At 37.1% G+C, this 27,935-nt stretch overlaps 1 protein-coding gene across 1 annotated transcript; it reads right to left on the reverse strand.

The window, feature by feature from the left end:
* Positions 1 to 34: 34 nt before the first annotated feature.
* Positions 35 to 27,260, reverse strand: LOC137390657 (histone-lysine N-methyltransferase SETD2-like; the record flags this gene model as incomplete). The annotated part of the gene is made up of 23 exons (XM_068076984.1): positions 35 to 238; positions 702 to 803; positions 1,071 to 1,139; positions 2,473 to 2,718; positions 3,474 to 3,611; positions 4,327 to 4,644; positions 8,848 to 8,938; positions 10,186 to 10,248; positions 11,054 to 11,172; positions 12,057 to 12,857; positions 13,185 to 13,298; positions 14,204 to 14,335; positions 15,268 to 15,436; positions 18,132 to 18,229; positions 20,199 to 20,400; positions 21,218 to 21,346; positions 21,453 to 21,584; positions 21,685 to 21,836; positions 22,323 to 22,547; positions 22,954 to 23,226; positions 23,312 to 24,551; positions 25,173 to 25,835; positions 26,005 to 27,260. Coding segments are annotated over 23 exons (6,888 nt in total), but the record flags the coding sequence as incomplete, so codon positions are not given.
* Between the last annotated feature and the right edge of the window lie 675 nt (positions 27,261 to 27,935).

Here is a 27,935-nt window from a genome sequence, read left to right on the forward strand (position 1 = left end):
TTAATTACTAACTAGGAAATCGAATAAGTACATAATAAGAAACCAGCACATGCAGATGATAACTAATTGAAAAGAGGAATGTTTATTTATCCTCTTTGTCTCGTTTATATACACCTCCTGATCTAGCCATATACTTTTTTACAAATTCTTTCGCTTTGAACTTCACGTTTTCATTGACTTCTAGATCTTCGAGATGTCGGCAGTGTTTAAGCTCTTTATCTAGCACAGCATGGGTCAACTAAAATATGCAAAGGACCTAATGCTAGAGTATACGATAAAATTTCAGCTGTACATCTCAGTGACATAGTGTGGTGAATCGGCTGAGATTTGTCATCTACAATGATCTTGAGCATGACATACTAATATCCCATTCAGAATAATTTCAAAAAAATTAAAAAACAGCATTTGTTGAGTTCTGGAAGCACGAACAACCCACTACTAGCTAGGCTATAAGTTATTTTGAAAAATTGGTCACATGTGTATAGCTGACTGATGTTCAGTTTTGTAAAAAGTAGCAATTGCGAAGGGCTAGAGCTGTTAACTGAGATAAGTTGTTTAGTTTTATCGTGCTGTTTGGATTCACGTACTTAGTTAACCTACAATATTTTTCTATTGTATTCCGCTTAATATCGAAGGTCCCTCAATCTTTGTAAACATTAAATAGCAGTGCCTATATTAGAAGCAAACCGAGTTCTACATACCTTTTTCGCTAAAAACTTGTAGTCTTCTTTATTGGTAATCTTTCCTACTTTGCAGTCTGTCTTCATGTAGCCGTTAAGGAGAGTTCGGATGTGCACTGATATCTAAAAAGACAGGTAGTAGGAGACTGAATCATGTAATAAAAGTAGTATGCTGAAGAGACACGTAAAAAAACAGTAATAAATCAGTAAAATTATATATACATGTATATTAGAACCAAACACATACAAGACAGTTATTGAAAACTGTAGGAGTGTCCTGTATTCGCGATGTTAGATTCAGAGTGCTCAACCGCACATAATTAGAGTATTACAATGGTGGCAGAATGATGGTTCGTACAGCCACCCCATACCAACTACAAAAATACTTACAGCTGACTTGAAATGTTCCTTCATTTTCTTTGCATCGGCAGAGGTGTCAGCAGGAGCCATAGTTGTTTTCTGCAATAAGAGACCATCATGAAAAGTGAAAATAACGTGAAGAGTAATGCTATGTATATTTATATCATACAACAATCCCATTGATCAACCACATCATCAAAGGAAAAATGTTCTACAAGGAATTATTACAAGGAAATAACATTATTACAATAATTACATTAATTTACTGAAATATTGATAGATTGTCAATTATAAATGAACCTAGAATCGATCTGAAGGAGAAAACCAAGCAAAGTAGACACCCCTGTACTTAAATTTTACTCAACGTAAAGATTTTTATGTTACGTATTTGCATCGTATTAAGGAAGAAATCAAATTTTCGTGGAAGTTCACAAATTCGATTTGAATAGCAAGAGTCCCATAATTAGCCAAAAAGTATCATTTTTCTCTCCGGCCGCTCTTGGGAGAGAAAATGATGAACGATCAAAAAGTAGACCACCTACTCGCATCAGGCTTTCAAGCGTAATCTCTAATTCTTAGCTATTTCGTCAGATACAAAAGCTTTCAGTTATGAGGATGTTAATCTTAAAAATTTCTTAAATCATCTGGAATTTTTTTAATTTGAGGGACAATGTCACTCACTACATCAACTCAGCTAGTCATAAAAACTGATAGAAATACTTTCTAGAATTTATGGCTTCCATGGTGAATCTCAACAGAGTGTTTTGCTGTCACACAGTAGTGAAAGCTATCAGTATTTTCCAATACTGTCTTGTTGGAGCATGAACGGCGTGCTTTCACTCATAACTTCAATGATTAATATAAATGCCCGATTTAAACTGCCCAGTAGCGCTAAATTCTCACAAACATGTAAAATACTGTAAATTCATCACAAAATTCAAAACCTCTAAAACCTAGATAAAAAAAATAAAGAAAAAACTTCAGTTTATAAACCAGTTGGCATTGACAGCTCCTAGGAGCTTCGCTCACACCTATATCATCACATCAGCTCACATCATAGCGCATCAGATCACATCATAGCGCATCATCTCACATCATAGCGCATCAGATCACATCATAGCGCATCAGCTCACATCATAGCGCATCATCTCACATCATAGCGCATCAAATCACATCATAGGGCATCAGATCACATCATAGGGCATCAGATCACATCATAGGGCATCAGATCACATTATAGGGCATCAGATCACATCATAGCGCATCAGACCACATCATAGCACATCAGTCCACATCATAGCACATCAGCTCACATCATAGCACATCAGCTTATATCAGCTCACATCATAGCACATCAGCTCACATCATATAATTGTTTGAGGTATGTAACCGTACGACTATGAAATTGTCTAGCAAAAAGAAAATAACGAACCCTATGCTTAGCTTTACTCTTTTTCTCCTGTGACGGACTTTCAAGTTCCATAGCAGCGCCTAGTTCCTCATCTCCTGTTGGCACCTCCCATTGGGTCTGCCTAGTCACTTTATGGTAGTAGTAGATGCGGCCCTGTGCATCAGTGGCACTCCTCCAATCAGATGGAAGGCTTGATTTACGTTCAGCAGGAGGAGGAGGCGGTTCGTCTATTCTGATAGTCTGTGAGGCTGGAGTCATGTATATTACCTGATAATATAACATACAAACCAGATGACCATATGTCACCTGCAATGACCATGTATATAACCATGTACAACACATTTACTAAGTCTCCATTCAGCAAGAGTTTAGCGACACATGTGTGCGCCACTGCCAAAGCGCTACGCTGATCATGTTTCCATAGGGTGCTATAGTAAAGCGATGGTTGTGCAATTAGTTTAGAGCGTTTCAATAACAAAAAATTCTGCATATATGAAACAACAGGAAAGCAAGACCTATGCGTACACACAAGTGGGACGCCATTGGTCGCTAATACCATTTTAATGGTACAAAGATGGCGTATCGCACTGTTGTTTAGCTTCCAAACAGCATCACTGAACCACGACAGAATGAGAGTGAGAAAGTTGTTCCCATAATGGCTTTGCAGCGCCATATTGGGGGTTTGTTGCTACGCTATCGCTGTATGGAAATTTGACAGCAATGTAACAGAGGTCATAGGCTTTTACAATGAAAATAACCTTATTTTACAAAATAAAATAACAATTGCACTTTTAAGAACTATTTACATTGTAATGGGTTATTATGAAGAGAAATGAGATATTATTCCAACCAACATTGATAGCGAGTATAGCTGCTCCTTTTTGTGTCTTCTAATAACCCCTCACAAGATGACAAAACGATAAAATGTTTCTAAAAAAAACCGTTTAAGATTTTGAATCAGTTTTATGAAAGATCAATGAAAACATTTAAACAACAACAGCAAAATCTACTTTCAGACTTACAGAGGGGTTTGACTGCTGGGGAGTTGCCTGCACAATTTGTTGGAAGAGCATTCCTTGAGGAGTTGTGTAATAGCAGAGAGCTGGTGCTTGAGATCCAAGAGCTACAGATGATTGGGTGAGCACCGGTGTGGCGACGGGCTGCAACAAGAAGACTGTAAATCACTCGAGTAGCAAGCTGCAATTGTGTATGCAAAACTAAGGTTTTGCCTCTGAGGCTTGAGTCCCGATGGGCACTGTCTGAACCCTGCTTGAATTATGTTGTCATCATAGATACAAGGATTTTTTGGGATAGCCTAAGCACAGCATTGAGATTGAATTAAGTGTATGGGAATAAGGTTAACATCAAATTCATATAGGTGAAGGTCACCACAATGACTCGTCTTTCAAAACTAACACTTGTTTCAAACTAAAATTTGCATTTACAATTGTAGAAGAGGATGCAGCTTTTAAGGCAAAATAAACAGCACAAACAGTGTTATTCAATGTGCGAATGGAAAGACCTTTCAGGTCCTGACATCTATATGAACTCTTTTATTGATAGTATTCTGCCTTTTAACTGTTTGCATAATCAGTTGAGTGTTGGTAAAATATTACATACAAAAACATAAAATTGCTAAAATTAGCCAACTTTGTAAATATAAAAATGTTTGAAACATTTTTCAATTATTTTAATCGAGTAAATCCAATGTAACTCATCCCAAAGAGGCACTACTGAGACCATCAACACCGCCAATGGTCAAGCACAGCAAGAATATTAAACGAGGTCAAACAACATCATAGGCCATTTTCAGCATTTTAAGGCCATTTTTCATGTATCTCAGCCTGCTCAATCAAATAGGCTTCATATATGTACCTGAATGGATGTGGGTGTGGGTTGGATAAAGCCTACAGGCTGTACTGAATACTGGGACTCGACCGGCTGAACGGGATACTGAGAATTTTCTCCTGATTGTGCGGGGAATTGGGCAGGTTCGGTGGGCAGTGCTGAGAACTGGGGAGTTTCAACTGTGGGCGTAGGATGAGGAATATCCTGACCCACGTACTGATGTGGATGACTATGCTGGGGAGCAACCGCTGGCTGAGTTGCATTTGGAAATGATTGTTCAGGCATCGGAGGGGGTTGTGAAAAATCATCACAGTAGGCATCTGATGATTTCTGTGACTCTGCGTACTAAAACAGGCAGCGATTGAATAATATACACTACACAGGTGAGTCCGATACAGATTTCCAACTCTAACTCTATACCCGACTCTGGCAGCGGTTGAAAAAGAGTTTAATTTGTTACTTTTGTGTAAGCCTAATATTGCTGTAGAACGGTTCTGGCCCTCTATAGTAGGTTAGAGAAGTAGTGAGGACTCAAGCCATCACAACCATTTTTGAAACTTTGGCACGAGGGATAGTCGTCAAACTGCAGCCAATAAATGTAGTTGAAGCCACAGAGAAGGTAATGTATTGGTAGTGGAACGAGCATTCTTTGTTAGCAACATAAGGAGTATGAACTGGCAAGTCTAGTCAAGGTAATCCAAGCAATGGGTGAAACAGACTTCATTTTACTGTAATAGCCAGCTGAACTCAAAGCTAGACTACACTCTACCAAAATACCAACTCTAGCTGCTAAAACTTTTAAACATGTCATTTGTTTGATTACGCCATAAAATAGACATGAAGATGGGCGAGCATTTATTTCTTGAGAAGGTTTTCTTCTTAGTTAAAAACTTTGTATTTAAATTTTGTAAAGTTAATGTTTCAACTTATGTGACTATGAGCAACTCGTTAGATGATAAAGTGTCGAAGCAAAATAACCAATTACAAGAATATTGCCTCTATTACAAGACCAAGACTGTCCCGAGATCAATAGTCCTGGTTGAGATAACTTAAAGGTTGACTTGCAACAAAATTCACATTACCGCTATTTGATATGAAAAGATTCACAATGTTTTACTCTGTTGTGTTATAGGTGCAAAATATGTGGGAAGGTGATTACAAGCTCAAAAACGAACAGAAAATCGCAGCCACAAAGACCGCCGTAGTTTGGATTCTCTTTCCAAAACGGCTCAAATGTGATGTAGTTGTGATAGATGGTTTTTGTTTACACTTTCTTGTACCCTTATTCGTCGAAATATTTTCCCAAATATACTTCACGCATTCAATAAAACTATGTCTATTGTTCTTATGTTTATCGTTCGTACTGTTTTATCGTCATTGTAATCGAAGGAGTACATATCATTGTCTGATAATCATGACGAGCCTGTTGGTCACCTGTGATAATCAAAAAGTGCTGCAAAAATTATTTGCGAAGTATTGGGTCACATGATCAGATTACGACTTGACGATTGAATAATGCCGAAACAAAACTGTAAAGTAGCAAGCATCTATATTTGATACGAGGTCTTCGGTAAACCCGAAGTGTTTGTCATAAACTAGCGCTACGATAAGTTTTATATTGAGCTTTTTATTGGCCTTTCAATTTACGTGAGAACATACGTGACAAGACGATAACCAAATTTCGTGGTTACGTCATCGAAATAAAGAGATTCCAATCTACGGCGGCTTTTTGTTTTTGAGCTTTTAAGAGCTTGTAATCACATTTTTACATATTTGGCACTTACAGCACAACAGACTAAGACATGGTAAATCTTTTGATACCAAATAACTGTAATGTGAATTTTGTTGCAAGTCAACCTTTAAAGAAACTAGGCTACGAAATAATTTATCCAATCAGAGTCAGTTTAGACAATTCTAGCCCTTTTCCTATTCAAGGTATGACTTTTAAACCTTTAATCCTTGAAACCAACATTCTAGACATGGCACAGCTGTTTACACTAATATGCGTCAGGCATATTCCTCAGCATTATAATTAGTGTTCATTTTTGACTTTATTTATATTCAAACTTTCAACAAGTACTTTTATTGTCTGATTTGCTCTGTGTCATATATTGTATAAAAATACATGCATTACGCAATAAACATATATATACATTTTTCATGTTCACACCTCTGCTATGGCTGTGTAATATAGGCAATGCTGCATTATCAAAATAGAGGCAAGTTCTTCGTGTCAATCATGAGGAGATTAGTAATAAACTCAGCTGTTTGAAAAGCAAACTGTTGCATAAGTAAATTGAATACCGATGAGTTGAACATTATTTCTTGTTAAATTAGTCTTTCCCTCAGTTCTATTCCACACCAACCAAGTCATTATGACATCACAACAAACTGACATCGTTACGAGTGTACTTCTGGATGAGACTAACTTCACTATAAGCATACCAGAAATCCTACAGACATAGAACTTGAAACGTAAGTCGTAGCTTCAGCTGAGCAACCCTAGCAATTCAGCTCTTTGTCCAGGTGAATAATGTCAAAATTGTAGATGACAAATACTTTAAATAAAATCTTTTTTCAGCAACAAACGTGGTTAAACTCGAATGTGCAAATGAATCATGATTACAGACAGTAAAATCTAGACATATTGAATTACCTTTCGACGTTTATTTTGCATGTTGGCGCAATTATTCATAAAAAATTCTACAGTCCAAGTAAAAACAACTACAAATATTTCAGGTAATTAGATATAGCATTAAAATAAATTTATTATTTTAGAGCCACAATTACAATGAGATATAAAATTTAATTATGACATTTCATGTTTTATCAATGATTTTGAAGTTGGCGAAATTAAAAAAAACGCTTATGGGAAAAACACTCGTGAGGCAAGCTCTTAGTTATGGTATAAGGAGGCCATTTTATGGTAAAACACAGATGTATGACCGATGTCAATGCTGCCAACTACGTAATGCATGAACATAAGACTTATTTTATGCTGCACTTTACTTATGATCTTATAATGCAACATAACCGGCATTTTAATAACTTGTAAACAGAATAAGTAATAAAAACATGATTAACACTAATAATACTCACTGAGCACTGTTAGAAGTTATCAGTCTATTGTTAAAAGTATGGGGATTAGCTTACCGCCTCGCAATAGCAACATTCGGCATTTTCGAATTGAGGACGAAGCATTTGGCCCAAATACAAGTAAGTCTATTATAATTATATGTCCTGCATCAGTTTTCGATTTGTGGTTATAGAATTACATAAATCGGCTTGCGCGTGTCATCTTAAGAATTGCACTAGCGCTAAATTCCTCCTTTACGCTGAACAAAAATTTCAAAAAATGAGTAAAAATTTGCTATTCTCAAAAGCCATCTTTTGCAATCTATCAACACATACTTTTCTTTTACATGTATAAGGATTTGGATATAACAAATTTTATGATTAAAAAGTGTTTTATCGATATTTTGCAAATGTTGCAAATCTTTCTGTCCACCTTTGCAATTTGAAAATGTTGATATAAATAGTATTAGGTCAAATATATATATATAAATATTACTGAAACTCTAATTAGTAACATGTGCTAATGCATTAATATTTTGAGCTGTCAGTTAACCTTTAACCCTTTGAACCCTGCCCATCCTTGCCGATGTGTTTCATTATCTCCGGGCAAACTGTCCAATGATAGGAAGTTTTGAGGCTTTTTGAAAAATATCTTAATACGTGTATGCTCATAATCCAATGATATGTGGTAAAACACTGGTAAAAAGGTCCAGCAACACAGCAAATGCTAGAAAATGGAAAACAATGTGTTTCACGGTTCTTCGGGTTAGAACCATAAAAATTTGTGCGATTTTAAAAACTTCTAAAAACCTTTACAGTAGCATCATATCCATTGAGTGTACATTCATCATTGTTTAATGAGCAAAAATAACCTGCAAAAATTATGATTAGTATTATATAATCATTCATCTGCATCAAACAAACTAGTCGTATCAATTTTTTGCGATATCGTCACAGTAAAATTGTTATTACAACGAAGGAAGAAGATAACGATCTTTGAAAAAGGTTAAAAACGGAAGTGAAATATTCGTTCTAACGTCCTGTGCAAGAATTATTTTGATAGGTCTACGCTGTTACTTAGAAGCAGCTTTTGTAGACAGAAGGCATGAGGATGCCGGTATCCGGCCGTTAGCATTTCTGACACACCCTACGCATCGCCAAAATACCAGCAGTTAAGGTTCAAAGGGTTAAAACTACACTAAAAACCAAAATGAATAAAATGCTAATCAAATAAAACGAGGTTTCATATTATTACTTTACCTTAGAGACATGTGAAAGGAAGTGTAGGCTCAGCAATTTATAAGTTCAGAAGTAGTAATGTGCCACAAGAACCACGCAATGCAATCTTATACTTGATAGCGTTTACAATAGTTTAGTTCATGTACTTTTCCAAAAACTAGAGATTAACCAATTTATGACCTCGGGTGAAACCTTCAATACCAGCAAAACTATACCGAGTGCTATGATAATAACCTGCTGTTGCTGAAACTCGTAAAGTTCTTCTGCCCGGACTTGCTCCTCAAACATTCGTCTTCTTTCGAGCTTACTGAGCAACATCTGCTCTCTGTTAAGAAGTATAAAAAGTGTGAAGGGTCTAGCCTCTTACCGGCTGTATCTCTACACTGACAACATAAATAATCTCAACAAGGTCAAACAGATTGTACGAGACAAATTCTTTACTAACCTAACAACAATCAACGACGTCACACAATCTGACACGTCCTTTTAACAAAGCACAGCTCACATCACCCACTAGATCGCAATTGAAATACTTGTATGTCAATAAGTCACAATTCCAGCAATGTTAACGAAGAAGGACCGCCACAGAGATTGAAACCACTATCAACATTTTCTTGATTAAATGGTTATAGTAATCTATAACCATTTAATCGAAAGAGAGAGCGGGTTCACAAGTTCTTGATCTTATTTATGTTATAAGATATTTAGCTATGCTGTGAGCCATTAAAGCCTGAGCAAGCTATTAATAGTCACAAAGCAGGTTTATCAGATCAGAGCCAATAAAAATTGATCAAAACAAATCAACTAAACAAAAGTTTTTATGAGTTAAACTCACATACAGTGATTGCCAGAATAGTTGGAACGCCTATAATTGAAATAACTAAAAATTCATGTTCATATTGAAATAGCCTGGCTGTTAGAGCAGCTAGATGACTAAAACTATATATATTCTAATTCTTCATACTGCTAAGAGTATGATGAAACCAATTATATTAATATTATAATTAGATGGCTTTGATTATGAATTTTTTACTGGGCAACATCTTCAACTACAATATATAGCAAGATGTTGATTCTATGATATACAGATCAATCTATGAGACAGTGTCTACTAGATATCATCTTAAAATAATTTTGAACAACTCTTTGTATAAGTTGGTGGCCCTGAAAAAGGCCGTTTGGGTTTTTCAAATTGGGGTTAGCTTGGGTTCAACTGTCTCGAATGGGATTAGTCATTTTTAATATTATATTTTTTCATTTATAACATTTATATATTATTTTACTACATTGGGATGAGAAACTATTGTTATAAAATGACAATATGACACTCAGTCAAAATTCTAATTTAAAATTAGGCGTCCCAACTATTTTGGCCATCACTGTACCGGTCGGAACATAAACAACCCACTTGTCAAACCAGAATTTCATGAGGTAAGGAACTTTCACATATGAATGAAGCTTGTTTTGTGGCCGAGGTTACGGAAATGGATGCATGTAGAAGCCTTTGGTTTGCCTTTAGTCCTGTTCAAGTACATTGTTCATGGGTCGATGCGTAAACCATAATTCACTTACGTTTCCTGATGCGCACAAGCTTTTCCATTGTATTTCTTGCGTCGTTTGTACTTTCCACCATAGCTGTAATATATATTAAGAGCGGACTATGTAAAGGTGGCTGATCAACTCTCTGATTAAAACTCTAACTATAAAACCATGTCGGAGGACAAAGATAGAACAGTCTGTCTTTGAGTAAGACAACTACTGAGCTCTGTAATACCTCAGCGCTCATCTGCAGTATTATATGCACAAACTAACCTATTTAGCACATTATAGGTACTTACTATTTGTTAAGCACTAAGTGATGGTGCCGGGTTGACATTTGAAAAGCAGACGCTAGATACATCTAAGGTGAATATAGTCATATAGACATCTAAGGTGGTTATAGTCATATAGACATCTAAGGTGGTTATAGTCATATATACATCTAAGGTAGGTATAGTCATATAGACATCTAAGGTGGTTATAGTCATATAGACATCTAAGGTAGGTATAGTCATATAGACATCAAAGGTGGTTATTGTCATATAGACATCTAAGGTGGCTATAGTCATATAGACATCTAAGGTAGTTATAGTCATATAGACATCTAAGGTGATTATAGCCATATAGACATCTAAGGTGGTTATAGTCAAATAGACATCTTAGATGGTTATAGTCGTATATACATCTAAAGTAGCTATAGTGATATAGACATCTAAGATAGTTATAACCATATAGACATCTAAGGCAGTTAAAATTGTATATTGAACATTATCTGCAACAAAAGCTGGAACTAGGTGACTAGGTCTTCATATGCTATGCTTTGCTCTGACCCTAATTACAGACGAACAGAACAAAGGTAACTGCCTGTCAGCTTAGACTTGAATATATATTGTTGGCAGACCTGCTTGACTCCCTCCTATCTTTTCGCTGATCATACTCATCATGCTTGCTTGTGTCAATCTCGTACACCGTTCTCTTCCTCTCCTCATTCTCCTGCTTTTTCGGTATTTTAAATTCTTCCTAAAGAAAAGCAACAAGTTGACTAGATAAAATTATTAATCCACGATGGACAATATGAATCAGCTGATGAACTATTATTACACATGTCCAATAAAACTAGAACACTCACATAAACCAACAGAACATGGTATGAATATATTTAACACCTAACGAGCACCATGAGCAAATATTTGGTCAACTTATACGTTCCTCCCTCCCAAGTCGAACCAATAGTAAAGGAAATATGATCTAATGGTGGTTGATAATTGTGCTAGAAACTGATACAGCAGTATATAGGATATAATGATGGTCAATGTTCATAATTATTAAGAAAACTTGCTTATTGCACCATAAGTGGTGCAACTTGGAAATTTCACAGTTCCTGTCAAACTTCTACTGTCCCGTAAAGATTGTTTCCCATAAAAATCCTAAGAGAGCAATGCTGAGTGTTATTATAGCGTTAACTGTTTTCAATTGTGAAAACACCGCAAGATCCGCTGTCACCATCGAGATGATCAAATGTGAACTATCTATTTAAATAAGGGCTATGACAAGATAAATATTCAAGAGAGGTTATATCAGGGGGATGAAACATCTCAGTCAAGATTAGCATTTGCCAGGAATTCACTTTCCTATCACGTTTTCTACGTAGAAATGCATCATCAAAAGTTTTTTTAGCTTCAAACATTTTATGAAAGATTCTTAGCATCATTTTACAGAAAACGTTCCCATCAATGCCAGAGGAACCCATGATGTTAGGAGGTGTAATGCAGTGTGTTACAATTGGAATAGGAAGCGAATCAAGCTTTGGGCAGGGTTTTTGCATCAGCTTGGAAACACAATGGAGACCAGGCAAGCGCTAATCCGCTCGAAGCACAAAGGTTAGATTAGCAGACAGAAATTACCTTGAGTTCTGACCAAGCCTCCAAGACCTCTTCAATCAGTGACACCATGTGAGTTAAGTCATCCAGCTCATTCAGCTCATTTCCCTCCTCCTCTGTCTTCGTCCCTGTGTCGGACCCATGCTCGTCTTGTGATTGGCATCCATCTTGACTGTCACCGTCAGCACTAGATTTCATATCCACCTCATCCGTCAACTGATCCGATGATTGTCTGTGTAATTGAGGACATGACCTGGGCAATGCGAGGTCATCAGTCTCACCTGTTTGCGATTGTCGTTCTGCTATCAATTCAACTGGCTGAGCTGTGTTAGAGACACTGGTTGGGCTTGCTGAAACAGTGGCATCAGTGCCTGAATCTAATGCAGTATCTTTTTTTAACATTTCTTTTGACTCATGACTACAGTCTTCCTTTGTTTGCTTGTCTAGCGAACCAGAGCCAGTGACGACCTGTTGACAGTTGTCTGCACCGGCCATCTCTAGTGACGTGTCTAAAACCTCTTGATTGAAGACTGAATCAGCGACCTCGGGAGATGCTTTAATTTTGATCGGCTGGTTAGCAACATCAGTATAAGTCTTCTCCTGTTTGAGGACAGCCTCAGTGCTAAGTGTGCCAGCCTTCTCCTGTTTGAGGACAGCCTCAGCGCTAAGTGTGTCAGCCTTCTCCTGTTTGAGGGCAGCCTCAGCACTAAGTATGTCAAGTCGTTCCTTGCTATCCTTTAACAGCCGCTCAAGCACCAATTGGATCTTAGTTTCTTGGATGACATTTCGATTATTAATAGGCAGACGACGCAGTACATTTATAATCTAAAAGGATGTACTTTAGCATAGGTCTGAGACTTCAATGACATAATATCACATGTATCAATACTCTTCACATGTACTTTTATGAGTTTACGCAGACAAATGACTGTTGGATAAAAATTGCTGAAGTTTAACTGGGGTGTTTGGCAGCAATTTCAGTGATGTGTCACTATATGAGCTGTAAACTTGGTCAATCATGCTAAAAACCTATCTTGGGATCTCAACTAAGCGGGCAAAAGTATCATTCTACACCAAACTGGTACATATAATAAAGAACATGAGGACTATTGTGCTGAAGGTAAGGTGGAAGGATTATACTAGGGTGCTCACCATGATTTTTAGTTCATAGCAGCCAATGTTTGGAAGGTCAACAAGCCAGCTCCACAGCACAGACAGGCCATGATAGCTGAGAAACAATCTCAAACAGCTGTGATTTGTCGTCTCCTGGAAACAATACATTACAATCTATCCTTGCGATTGCTTAACACATGAAAATTTAGAGCTCATATTAGCTAGCGCAATTTTCACTTGTGATGATCGGGAGATCAGTGAATATCAACCGCAATTAAACTACAGGAACAATCACAGATCAATCCGATGAAATACGACTTGATCAATTTTTTGAAATAGCCTATACTTTAATTTTAAGCTCGAATGAATGTAGTCTTGTCCAAATTTGTAATAAGAGGACAAGTCATATACGCTTCCATTCACACAATAAAAACTCAGAGAAAGTCAATAACAACCGCCGTAGTTGTTATTTTTGTCACATTTTTGAAGAAATAATTGTACTCTATGGAACACTTGGCCCACACCTACTAGTGCATCTTTTAATGTTAGACACGCATGAGTTAGCCTGAGGCTCTCGTTTACATGCTAACCTTTGGTGGGAGCTGCTTCACACCTTTCCTTTCCTTGTTCTATGAACAACCTTATGACAATCAGTTTTGGACAACCCCAAAAAAAAATCATGTTTTATAAAGTTCTACAGAGAAATAAAGTTTTATAATTTATTATTTAATGACGGTATTCTGAAAAGTATTTGAGAGAGTTCAAATAGTGATAACATTTTTCTCTTCTAAAAGCTCTCTAAAATCACCTTTTCACAACTATTCCTATAAATTGTTTCATAAGTCCGCAACACCGCTTTGAAAACCAAACATACGGTAATTACTATTGGTGAAATTTGGTTGATAGCACCTTACCAGTCCGCAGCTGATTTCAACTTTTTTCTAAATTAATCTACGAAGGCATTTTGATACTGCTGGTGAATCAGTTTTCTTCTAAGATGGAAATGATAAATTGCCTAGCGTAATTATGGGTTAGAAACAAATCGTGAGCATGCTGACCAGTATGATATCGGCAAGATGAACCCTCTGCTCAACATTGTCAGCCCTAACCATGAGCCGAGAGAGTTGAAGCACATGCTCAGACCTCTTCAGACCACCCAGGCTAGTCAGCTTCTCAATCTCTGTAGACAGCTGCAACAGTTAAAAGAGCGAATTTGCATCGTGGCTGTCATCACATACATAGAGTCATAGACCGCAAATTTTTAAAATTTTCAATTTTTCACAGCGCTGAAAACTCTAATAAGTGAAGATTTTGTGGACATTTCAAAGAATCATCATTTACTAGTCAAAAACTTTTCTTTCAAAAGAGAAATGCGAACCACAGAGTAATAGATAGGAGATTACTGGCATGGCACGTTTGACAGATTGATTCACATGTAGACACGTGAAAAAAAATTCAGAATGCAAATATTTTTTCAATTTAAAAAAGTGGACTGATATCCACATCAAAAAACACACCAATCACCAGAAGTGCAACAATGAATGAAAAGCTTTATGGTAAAACTGAAAGTTCCATACTCAGATTATTCATGCTAGTTCAAAGTTGTTTGTCTTCAAACAACTTTGAAGACAAATTATAAACTTGAACTATCTGCAATACAACCAAATATATGACTATAATTAGAAAAAGAAACAGTCTACAAAGTTGACAACTAATAAGAACTTCCCTTCCCACAGTAAGAAAGAACTTTCTAAGGTCCACAACATTTTATATATATAAAATCTATATATATAAATTATATATATATATATATAAAATATATCTATATATAAACTATAAATGAAAAAAATATATATATGCATAATAAGAAAAAAAGTAAATTAATAGTAATAGATCTTTTTTCAAAGAAATTGGAAACAAATCGATTGGAGCAGCCTGAATGGCGATCAAGAACGATTGACAACTGGAATTGTTAGACTGGTTTCTAATTGACATTGTTGTGACACAAGATCTTTCTGTCACTCAGCAGCATCCCAATCATGGTATTTACCTTAACAAAAGTGGAAAGAGGAAGATATCCCAAAGATTTGTACTGGAAGACAAAGCGTAAAGAGAAACTCACCGTGTCATCACTAAAGCTGTAGTCTAACTTCCTCTTGTTGTCCTCTTTTTTCTTTTTTCCTCCCGGCTGAGGTTTGCTATCAGTTATAGGTTTGAGGGCCTGAGGCTTTTCTCCCCCGATAACACCTCGACAGTTGCTTGATCCACAGTAACATATTTGGGCCTCCTTCCTACAACATTCAAGATAATATATGTACATAAAAACCACACGCTAAACAGAAAATGATGCAAGAATTAAGCTGAAACTCGTATCGATTTACAGCCAACTAGCTTAAAGGTTGACTTGTAACAAAATTCACATTACAGTTATTTGATATGAAAAGATTCACCATGTCTTACTCTGTTGTGTTGTAGGTGCCAAATATGTGGGAATGTGATTACAAGCTCTTAAAAGCTCAAAAATGAACAGTTAATCGCAGCCACAAAGACCGCCGTAGTTTGGATTCTCTTTCCAAAACGGCTCAGATGTGACGTAGTTGCGGTAGAAGGTTTCTGTTTACACTTTCGTGCAACTTTATTCGTCGAAATATTTTTACAAATATACTTCACGCATTCAATAAAACCATGTCTATTGTTCTTATGTGTCTATTTTATCGTCATCGTAATGCTGTCACTTGTAGCACTGATATCCTATAACTTACCGTAAAAATTCATTTAATTTTTTAACCTTACCTCGAAGGAGTACATATCATTGTCTGATAATCATGGTGAGCCTGTTGGTCCCCTGTGATAATCGAAAAGTGCTGCAAAATTTATTTGCGAAGTATTGGGTCACATGATCAGATTACGACTTGACGATTTGATCAAGCCGAAGCAAAACTGTAAAGTAGTGAGCATCTATACCGAAGACCCTGTATCAAATATATATATTTGATACAGGTCTTCGGTAAAACCCGAAGTGTTTGTCATAAACTAGTGCTACGATAAGTTTTATATTGAGCTTTTTATTGACTTTTCAATTCACGTGAGATCATCACGTGTCAAGACAATAACTAAACTGTAATGACTACGTCAGATAAATAAACAGATTCCAATCTACGGCGGCTTTTCATTTTTGAGCTTTTAAGAGCTTGTAATCACATTTCCACATATTTGGCACCTACAACACAACAGAGTAAGACATGGTGAATCTTTTCATATCAAATAACTGTAATGTGAATTTTGTTGCAAGTCAACTTTTAAGATAAGCTACAAACATGTAAGTGTAATAAATCCATGCAGCTGTTGCATGCATTCAGGTACATAAGAATATAAAATGGTTTAGAACTTGTTCTATTTTCTTTCTTGACTACAGTAATACTTCAACTTACGAGTGCTCCAACGTACGAGAAACTTGAGATACGAGCCAGCTTTTAAGCAAGTTTTAGCACTAACATACGAGCCATGTTTGAGATACGAGCACTTGAGTCAGTTGCCAAATATGCCAGAGGTGTTTTATGAGAACAGCATCACTCTGTATTTTTCAACTGCTCAGGTTATACTGTTGTACCGTGTTTTTTTGTGCACGATTTTCTGTGCAGAATTATGTGAATTAAACGTACTGTGCGTAGACCGAAAGTTTGCCAGTAAAATTAAAGATAATACCAAGAAGAAGCAAATGATAACAAATGATATTAAACGGAAAAATATTGAAAAATATGCGAAATGTGTATGCGTGATTGAGCTAGCTCGACAGTATGACAGAAATATATTCATAATTATCAAACAGAAGGATTATATTCAGGGCATTTAGTTCGCAAAAGGACTAACCATAGTTTCTAAGCGGTGCAGCGATCTTCACGACCGCTGGTGGCATTGGACAAACAATTGGCCGGTGACAGCGTAACTGAAACGATGCTATGTGAAAAGGCCGGCGCTATCTATCCAAACTGTTTAATAGACATTCGGACAAGCTGGCTAGTGGTCGTGCATTAACCATTTGTGACGACACCTGTGTTCGTCCTAATCGCAACATGTTGAAAGGGCGACAAAGGCAAACGTCCTTAGATAGGTTTATCTTAAAACGGCCGGCTAGTTGTGAAAGCGAAAAAAAAAGGAAAAATTTCTCGCTAACCAACGAGAAACTTCAAACTATGAACGCCGAAGAAATTTTAATTACGTTTAGTTGAAAATGAAAGTTTGCTTTCAGGTTTGCTTCTAAATTTGTTTTTTAACACTGATAAAATCCAAAATTATCAAAGTCAAATGTTGTAACGAAGGATAACTTATATCTCCCTCCCTGGCAAATGCGAGTGTTAACAGCTATTGTATGTATTTAATTTTACATTTTAATTAATCACATTTCCTTGCATTATTTTTTATTTGTTGCTTTTTGAAAGCATGTAGTACGTAAGAACAATAACCAACATGTTCTTTCTGTTACAATATCTTGTTTTGAGTGTTTTATTTGCTTTTTTAGAGTATGGAAACTAATCAATATATATTTAATTGTTCTATATATAAATAAATTGCACCAACATGCGAGTAAATTGACAAACGAGCTCAGTCTCGGAACGCATTAAGCTCGTAAGTTGAAGTATGACTGTATTTAAAATTTGCTACACACAGTCGTTACATAGGTAGATCAAAGAATCACATCACATCCTGACATATTTATTTAGAGGACAGGTAGGAAATATATGCGAGTTGAACAAAGTTTTTAAAAAATCCAAAGATGTTTACAGACTCAGACAAGTAGCATACAAATTTTGAGGGGCCGGATTGAACTTTGTCAAATTCAACATCTCAACGCTGCACATTTTTTATAAATATCAAAAAACATGCAAAACCTAATGTTTGCTCAGCATGCCCTGTAAATACTCAGTAAGGGAGATTCGAAAATTGAGTGCTTAGACTAACAGGCGCGCATCATATGGATTTACTCACCCGTATCTCTCAAACTGGTAATCAAATGTAATCTCCTCATTCTCCTCAATGTCCTTGATAGTAAAGAAACCTATCCGTAGCTTGCCATTCACTGTCCACTGAAAGGTGATATCAGATATGTTAGATGATGTCATGCACTCGAACAATACGTTCAATCAGATACGTTCTATCAGTTACGTTCTATCAGATACGTTCTATCAGATACCTTTTATCAGATACTTTTTATCAGATACCTTCTATCAGATACCTTTTATCAGATACCTTTTATCAGATACCTTTTATCAGATACCTTTTATCAGATACCTTTTATCAGATACCTTTTATCAGATACCTTCTATCAGATACCTTCTATCAGATACCTTCTATATATAGGTATATAAATCTCTGTGTATGACTTTTTGCCTTTTTGTGCAGCCTGTCTAGTTATGAAAAATCTGTATCCCAGAAGATTTGATCGCGGAACCTCCCGTTCACAAGGTGACAAGCTAACCTATTAAGCAGCATGAGATACAACGGATTCATTGGGCAGATAGTCATTATCTGAATTAAAACACGCATAGCGACTCTGTGTTACTAAAGCTTGCGCTCACATCTCTTATTAGTAAATTTAGCAATACATATACTAGCTTACTCAGATTAGCCAATGGCATTTACATTACCTGCCACTGTTTATAAGTTGTTTTTAATATCTGTGCAATGCCAGGCATTCGGCAAGTTGTAATATAAAATATAAAAAGGTAAATAATTATTAATAGTCCACTAGCAAAAGATTGCATGATTCACAGCAGGGTAATATGGGCTTGGCTGTTGGATAATCTGTAAAATTGGTGTGCTTTCTGCTCCACAACTTTTTGGCCGTATATAACGTTTACAAATTAGGTAACCAAACCTGCGATTGTATCTTTGAATTGATCATAATTTTTTCTGCTGGGCATCTTCAGAGCAGTGAATATAGCGATATACAAAGTGTGACTATATTGTAGTTAAGGCATTTGGAGTTAACGAGTGAGGTGCAAGGTATACTAGCTAGTTGTCTAGATACTCTGGCAACTAGTTACAACTTCACTCTTTCACAACATAATTTTTCACTTGTTTTGACGCAATTAATTAATGCTTGTCAAAGAGCCTCAAGCTAGTCTTTTTGGAATTAGCAGAAATCTGCACAAATCTCAGTGCATTTGAAAAAAGAGCCATGTGTAATATCTTTTTTAGTTTAGTTAATCCGAATGCAAAAAAATGCTATCATTCTAGCAGTTTGACAAAAACACAGACTCCCATTCTCTAATATAAAAATATAGTTATTAGAAGTATTTGAGACTTATTGTTGAAAATTTTAACTAGCACAAATATGTTTAGGTCGCTGTTTACAATTTTTCTTTTCATCCACCCTGAACAAGAGACATAGACCTATTAGCTATACCTATCAACTATACTATACCTATTAACAATATGTATAGTTAATAGGTATGTGACGAAACATTAAAAAATTTGGAAACCGCAATATTATGCTGTGAAGTCTGAATGAAAAGAAAACTAACTGACCCATTTTTGTGACAAAAAATAATCCGATATCCTAAATCTATTGTGGGAAAAATTTGGGTTGATCTGTCAACTCTGCGATCCGTGAGCAATGTTTTTGTACTAAGTGCTAAAGCGAGCCAATATACATGTACCGTACTTTTCGGACTATTAGCCGCTACTTTTTTTGATGTTCTGAGCCATGCGGCTTATATAAGGGTGCGGCTATTCTGTGGTTTTTTCTTTCACCGCTAGGGTGCATTAACTGAAAACTCTGGTTAGTGCGCGGTGAAAGAAAAAACGGCACTGTTCCGTTTTTTCCCAGCAAAGTTGCTGCCGTGTTAAAAAGCACCGTCATGAGTTCTGCGACCTATACAAAAGGTGCGGCCCACGTGTTGTTTTATTATCTGTTTTTCGAAAATAAAGCAGATGCGGCTTATATAGGGGTACAGTTAATAGTCCGAAAAGTACGGTATATGCTTTCCAAAGCAAGAGTTAATAAAAAGTTGATCAGACCCAATTAGAGGTCTTGACCAGCAGCTTCCCTACCTTCTGCGTCTCAGCATTTGGGTCACAACTGTGGTTTATAAATCTGGAGATGTTTCCCTTGCCCGTTGCATCTATGATTTCATCAACGTTTAGAGCCATGAAATAATAGTGTCTATGTTGATCCTTAGCATATTGCTTAACTCGATGCTTAAAATCCTTGTAGCCAAGAACTTCCCCAACATACTCCCTGATGAATGTGCCCCTGCAACATGTAGATTATCCTTCTCTACTCAAAAGAATGCCCTTCAAACTACCATGTAACCACCAGAGAATCAAACAGGCCAAATCGATCTACCATGTATCTTCAAGATAGCCAGACATGCTATTCAACCTACCATGTAACCATGAGACAATCAGATACACCATTAAACCTATTATGCAACCATAAGATAACCAGACATGCCAATCGATCTACTATGCAACCATAAGATAACCAGATATGCCAATCAACCTACCATGCAACAATAAGATAACCAGACATGACAATCGACCTACCATGTAACAATAAAACAACCAGATATGCCACTAAACCATGTGTGTAACCATAAGATATATAGATATGCCATTAAACCTACCATATAATTATAAGTGAACCAGACATGCAATTTTACCAATGACATAAGGATGAAGAGGAGTATCACGCAACCTACTGTTTAATTTTCATATACCTACGATTAAATTTTCAACACTGGTTATGATCAAAGGTTGCTAAGATGCCAGCTCAAAAGACCTGGCATCCATCCAATTTCCCTCTCAACAAGCCTCTAGTAATTACGGCAGTGAAGCTCATAGACAAAGACAATGACTGCATATCACTGATCCCTATTAGTCAAATTATTTTACTAGTAACAAGTCAGCCTAGTTAGTCATAAACTTTCCAACTCATTCATACAAGGTCATCGTAATGTCATAGAAAAAAGGCACGTTAGTTATCCGTGAAAGCTTTAAAATAGATATCTGATTGCATGAGTCTTATGACACGCTGTTACAGGAGAATAGTATTATTACTAAGTACTGACTTTGGAAGCGACTTATTCGCTCGGAGCCCATGGCCTTTCTTGTCAGTCAAAACAACTTCAACATCAGCGTTCAGATGGCGCTCAAATCTCTTGTTAGTACAAAACTCCCCACACGGACATCTTGAAGTGCTAAAAGTTGACTATAAGTATAAACAGCACCGACAAACAAGCAAAAATGTTAAGCAGATAAGCGAGGATTGAAAAACAAAGCAATAATCATGATTGTATTACTAGCCATTCTATCATCAACATCCTGTTCAAGCAATCATCTCCACAAGCTGGGATGCCGTTGGCTCTATCTTCTTCACTCGTGGAGCAGTCACACACCATCCTCTTCGATTCCTTCTGGTTCTTGCTTACTTTTTTGCTACAAGTATATGATTGGCTTCCACACATAGCTAGCAATGATCGCATTGGTTTAAAACAATAAAGTAATTTGTAAAGATACGGTCGGAAATAAAGAGCACCTGGTCGTCAGGTAGATGTTGTCATCAATGCGATCAAAAGGAGCTGGTTCAACTAACTGCGGCGTTTGCTGGTTGGCTGTTGCGTCCAAGTGAGTAGGGCCGGTTACCATTTCCCTTTCCAATTCTTCACCAAAAGTTGTCCTCACCACATCCTAAAACATCACATCAGCTTAACCATTATTTTATACAAGTTGTACAATAATACTGTGCTTTATATGGAGTATGAAACTAACCCATTCGGGATAATATGGGAGGAGAGATAAGAGAGAAACTTCATAAATAGACATGGCTAGCAGATAACAAAGCCTAAATAAGAAAGCTAAGCAAATTAAATGAAGAGCTGGAATAAAAAGCGTGATTAAAAGAAATGAGCCAATAAAGTGGTTCAACTGATGGCATGCATCGGTAAATTATTAAACACAAGCAAAAAAGTAAAGATAAAAAGTGAGTCAAAAAAGAAAACATTAACAAAAGATCAAAGGTTGAACTACATCTAAAAACGAACTAAATGTGGAAAGTGAGAACTCACAAAAGAGATAGTTATACTCAAAAGGAAATGCAACGGAGAAGCTATCAAACTGAAAAAATGGAGACGATGAGACATAATGAAAATGTCGGATAACAGCTTTCAAACTAACATCTGTTTCAGTTTCCATGCTAGCATTTCCTTCTTGACACTTGCTAGCCTGTAACCATCTCATCTTCAGTTTTCCAGGGGCAGATCCTGGATGAGGCTTGGTGGGAGATGTTTGGTGATTTTCTGTTCTATCAGGCAAATCGATTGTTTTCTTAGATGAACGATTCTCGATGACAAAGTCTACTGTCTCCTCATCAACACTTTGCGGTGTGATTGACTTTGCAGCCTGAAGTATGGTGTAACCTATATTTTTACAACTCAAAGGAAAAGGTAATAAATGACTACACAAAGCAGACCACAAACCATTGATCTGTAAAAATACCAAGATATGTGCAATTTTAAACATCAAACACAGATTGAACTACTTACTCATACATTTTCAGGGTTTTTCAAAATAAAAAAGTTTAAAGTAGCCAACAAAAACTTGAGAGAAATGGACAAGTTTTTGTTACAAATGAAGAGGCGAATTATGTAAGGTAAAATAAGAAATTGCATATTGATATATGCCTGCCTGTATTACAACTTCGTTGTAATCCAACAGTTCAACGTGATACACTTACTGGTATAAATAAAATGTATTATATGATTATATGTAAACTTTAATGTCCCATCACAGTCATGTTCATCCCTACCTGCTCTGCGTTCTTATCAGCTTTTATTTTACTCCCTGCCAAAGCACGTGTTTCTTTCTCTTGAATCCGGCTGCTTCTTCGTCTGTTGCCGGTTTCAGTATAATCATTGGCCGATTTGCCAGTACTTCTGCTAGATTTCCCATGCTGTTCTGTAGTGTCCTCGGGGGATACTGTTTTCTCAATGACAATTGATTGTACCTCTTCCGCAGATGTTGTAGGAGAGTATGCAGGTAAAGCCAGTTGGCACCTCAAGAAGTTGGAGTCGCTTGGGGACTGAAACAACACATATTTTTTCAAGACAAAGGAAATAAACAAGTACAGTATAATAAATAATGTATAAATTAACAAGATAACTTACATTATCAGCACTTGTGGATATTAATGGCTCAGTTTTGATGACTGGCTGTGACAGTGTGTGAACAGCTACACCGTTGTCAGGCCTGGCATCTTTGCTAACCAATTGCTGCAAAGACTGAGAATCTGGTGAAGGCAGTTTACACTGGTGTTTCACATCTGGGGGCAATGATGTAAACCCTGGCGGTGGAGGAGGGGGCCCCTGTTGCCGTGGAAAAGAAACATTTCCAAAAGAGCTCAGTTGAGTAGATGCATTTGATGGTAAACTGTGCTGTGAATGTGTGGCCGGAGGCACATGCACGTTCTGAGAAGCAGAAAACATTGGATGACATGAAGGTGGCATGGGTGGGGGCTGGCGGGGTGGCAGACCTACAGGCTGTCGAGCGAGAGGAGGTATAGCTCCAGGCGGAGGAGGAGGTAGAGGTACAGACTGATGTAATATGTTTAGAGACTGATGAGGTGGCATGTTTACAAGCTGGTGAGGTGGTACATTTACAGGCTCTTGCAGTGCTACATTGCCAGAATGATGAGAGGACACAGCTTGAGACTGATGAGCTGACATTTGCACAGACTGGTGAGATACAATAGAGACTGGCTTCCCAGGTGGTACGGTCAATGACTGATATGGTGGTACGCTTGCGGGCTGGTGTGGCCGTACTGCAATGGACTGAGGCAGTGGTACACTAACGGACTGGTGAAGTGGCATATTTGTAGACGGAGAAGCTGTCAAGTGTGGGCGAGGAGGCATACTCATGTAGCGGGAAGACATGTGTTCCACATGTTCAGCTTGAGGAAGATATGAAGCGTAAGTTGCTGGCTGACAATTTAATGCTTGTGAGGCCAATACTTCATTTGGTGGTATTTGCTGATTTCCAGAAAACTGAAGAATTGACTTGGTTGCATCGAAGTGTGACAAGACAGGAGGTGCAACAGGAAGTCTTGGAGGTGGAGGCGGTGCATTAATTACAGAAGAATATCTCAGAGGAGGAGGTGGAAGCCCTGTTCGAGGAGGGGGTGGTGGCCCAATTCCGGGAGGAGGAGGCGGTGGTCCTTCGATAACTTGAGTCGTTGTGGCTGATGGCGCATAAGAGGCAATTTGGCATATCTGACCATCAGCAGTGTAGACATATTGAAGAACTGTTGAGCTAGGTATTGATGTCGTCTCTGATGTAGAAACAAGGGCCAGATTCTCTGCAATTACTTGACTTGTAATTGATGAGACTGATGATTCCTTCGCTGTAAAACTACAAAAAAATATCCACTGCTAGAAGTTTGAACGGCAAAATAATTAATTTATCAGTTTTCATGCCAATGTCATGTTCATGTGCCTAGTGTCTTTCATTTTATAAGAACCTCTACATATCCTTATTTTAGAATTGTATATTCAAAATGCACAAACAGTCGCGATCCTTTATTAGCCTGTGCAGAGAATGTTGCATATACTGTGGCATCACAGTTTTTATTAAATTGATTGGGCATGGTGATTCAGATGTTTTATCTACATTTATAACAGCAACACCAGAACTCGGTTTTAATGTCATATCAATTTGAGTTTATGCAGCAAGGGCGATCCTCAAAGTATGCCACTAATCATATAGCTGAGAGGGCATTCTACAATAATAGTAATCGTGGCAGGTAAGCACCTGCAGAATCATAAAAGAAAGTTTGTAGATTTAGCGGGCTGACATATTCATGAAAACATTGAGCAAAACACTTCCCGGTTAATAGTTTGAAATACATAATCTTGTACAAAAAAAACATATAAGTGCACAGTTGAGGTGTTGCAGCTCATTGAAAAATGCAAGTCAACAAATGTGAATTCACACTGCTACATTTGATGAGAGTGTATCCTATTCTTGGCTTACCTCTCGGAATGTGGTGGTGAGTTTTTGCTATACACCTTTTCCGATGAGTGATGTGTCTTTTCTGATGAGCTACGTGTCTTCTCTGTTGAGCTATGCATCTTTTCTAATGAATGTTTAACGCGCCTTCTATCATCACCTGGTGAGAAAACTCTGCGATGTTGGTGTCGTTCAGGACTATGTGACAATTTATTTGAACGTCTAATTGTCGCTTTACTTGGGGACCGAACTCGATGTCGGCTATGCGATCGATCTCGACAATGCCTGTTCCGACTTCTTGAACGTCTTTTAAGTCTTTCTCTACCTCTGCTTTGTGAGCGATGATACTTGCTAGATGATTCAGAAAGACGCTTTTTCTTTTCTTTCGAGTTGTCAACTGTGGATTTGCTGTGTGATCTTTTGGACTGCCCTCCAGGTAGAGGATGGCCACTACTAGAACTGACATTGTTTTCATCATGGCTAGAGATTGTAGGCTTGTTGGAGATTGAAGGAGGATGAATACGCTGACTTAAAGCATCAAAAAGCTGCTGAGCAACAGCAGTTAGTTCACTAACATTGGGAGCCTTTGGAAGAATAGATGCAGATTGTACATCTGGTGGTAGTACTGGTTGAGGCACTTTTACTGGCTGCGCATTTTCTTCAAGTGGATCAACTGTATGAAGTACACTGAAACAAATAAGAAATACATGCCTTAACAAGTATTCTACACAATATAACAAAAACATGATAAGTTTTCAGTTTAAACATATTATATGATAGACCCAATAAAATAGGTTTCAATTTATTATCGCGCTATGTATGAGATGAAGTAAATATAACAAGGTAGGATGCCTACCCACTTTCCAGCTTGTTTTCAGTGTTATGCATATGTGAGACTAGATCTCCTGTAGATGAAGTAGGAATTAATTCTTGCGCAGAAAATTCTTGTAATTTAGCGTAACCATCATCATCATCCTTTGGTAAACTCTTATGGTGAGTAGCTGCATCTGATGGCTCAAATGACTTAGGAAGAACTGAAATATGAGTTTGTGTGTCATCAAGATGAAAAGAATCAGTCTGCGATTTTATCTCTTCATTCAACGAACAGTCTTCATCACTATAAAGTTCCAAAGTTTTTATCTCAACATTACAGAAACTCTCATCCGGAATTGTACTGTCAGCTTCATAAGACTGCTTGACACTGTTATTACATGAGTCAGTTTCTTTATTAGCCTGTTGAATGTTATCAAAAGATACTCTACGATGGTTTGAAATATTTCCAGAAGTAGATGTTTTAACATGAGTCCTAATTTGGCCAGCATCTGATTGCATTGAAGTAGAACAGCAAATTTTTCTAGGCTTCAAAACAATACTTTCATTTTTAGTATTCGTTAAGAAATCCTTCTTTGGACTCTGCATGCTCAGCTCTTCTACATCACCAACACTTGCAGAACGCGAGTTTGTCGTCACTGGATTTACAAGGTTACAAGGTTCATCAAGTAGACGGTTCTTTTTTATATTTTCTACATGCTGATTCGATGATTTTTTAATGCTCGACTGACTTGCTCCTTCAGATTTACTTGCAATTGTTGTCTTGCGTAGGTCAGAACTTGGCAGATGTGTAGGTAGATTTGAAGCAGATGGTTTTCTAACAGTGTTTGATAAAATCGACATATCACTAGTGCTTGAAGAAGCATGGCATGATTTCTTGGTAGGAGATAAGTTTACCATCTTCAGCACACCATCTGTCAAAAAATTGGAACTTGGCTTACTATCTAAGGCATCACAATAGTGTGATGGATCATTTTTGGCAGCCAACAACTTGCTAGAGCCTTTTAGTTTACTAGGCGAAACTGACACATCTACTGTATCTTCCTCATCATCGAAGAGACTAACTTTCTTGTCAAGTTTAATTACAGAAAACTTTACTTTATCTGTTGGCCGACTTTTGCTTTTTCCGATACTAAATGCCAAACCTAGGTTCTTCACTTTAGGTTTGGTGTCACTACCAGCAGAATTTTTCAATTGATCAGCTTTTTGTTTAATTAAAAGCTGAATTTTACTAAGAGGCGAGCGAGTGGAATTTGACTTGTCATCTTCTGGTGTCAAGTCAGATTCCAAAGGTGACTTTGACAACGTATCTTCAACAAGTGGCTTCTGTTCAGATAGAGTTTTATCTTCCGTATTTAAAACTAGTTCACTAACGGCTGGTGTGCCAGGGAGTGGTATTGAGTCAATATCTAGAATAGATGCATCTTCCACAAGCCGGGACGAAGAGACAGCTACTTTTAGATTAGAAGCAGATTTTGATGAGACTTCTGCTGAAGAGGATTCATGGATGGCAATAGAGTCTTCACTAAAATATTGCATAGATAAATTAATCAAGAGACTATAGCAAGGATGAAATTAAGAAGTCCGCAGACAAAGCAGCTACCAAAACAGAACGAGTAAAAATTGACTTACTCTTCTGTTGGAAATAGTGGATCATAGTCATCTGTTGACATGTTCAATGTTGGTAACAATTAGACATCGTACTGACATCCTACAAGTATATGCTTACTAATTTGCATAAAGAAGTTTACCTGAGTAATAATAAAACGATAACTGATTGCTTCCAACTTTAGATGAATGCTTCCAGTTGTAGATGGATCTACAACGGACTGTAGCATTTTGTGAATGTTCGTATCAGTGATATGACCAATACCTTAGTTAGATTATTGGTAGGTTCATGACTATTGCATTAGAACTTCCAAACTGTCATTTTGCTATGACAAGATAAACCAGTTT

This window comes from Watersipora subatra, chromosome 3 (genome assembly GCF_963576615.1).
Source record: "Watersipora subatra chromosome 3, tzWatSuba1.1, whole genome shotgun sequence".
NCBI classification, from domain to species: domain Eukaryota; kingdom Metazoa; phylum Bryozoa; class Gymnolaemata; order Cheilostomatida; family Watersiporidae; genus Watersipora; species Watersipora subatra.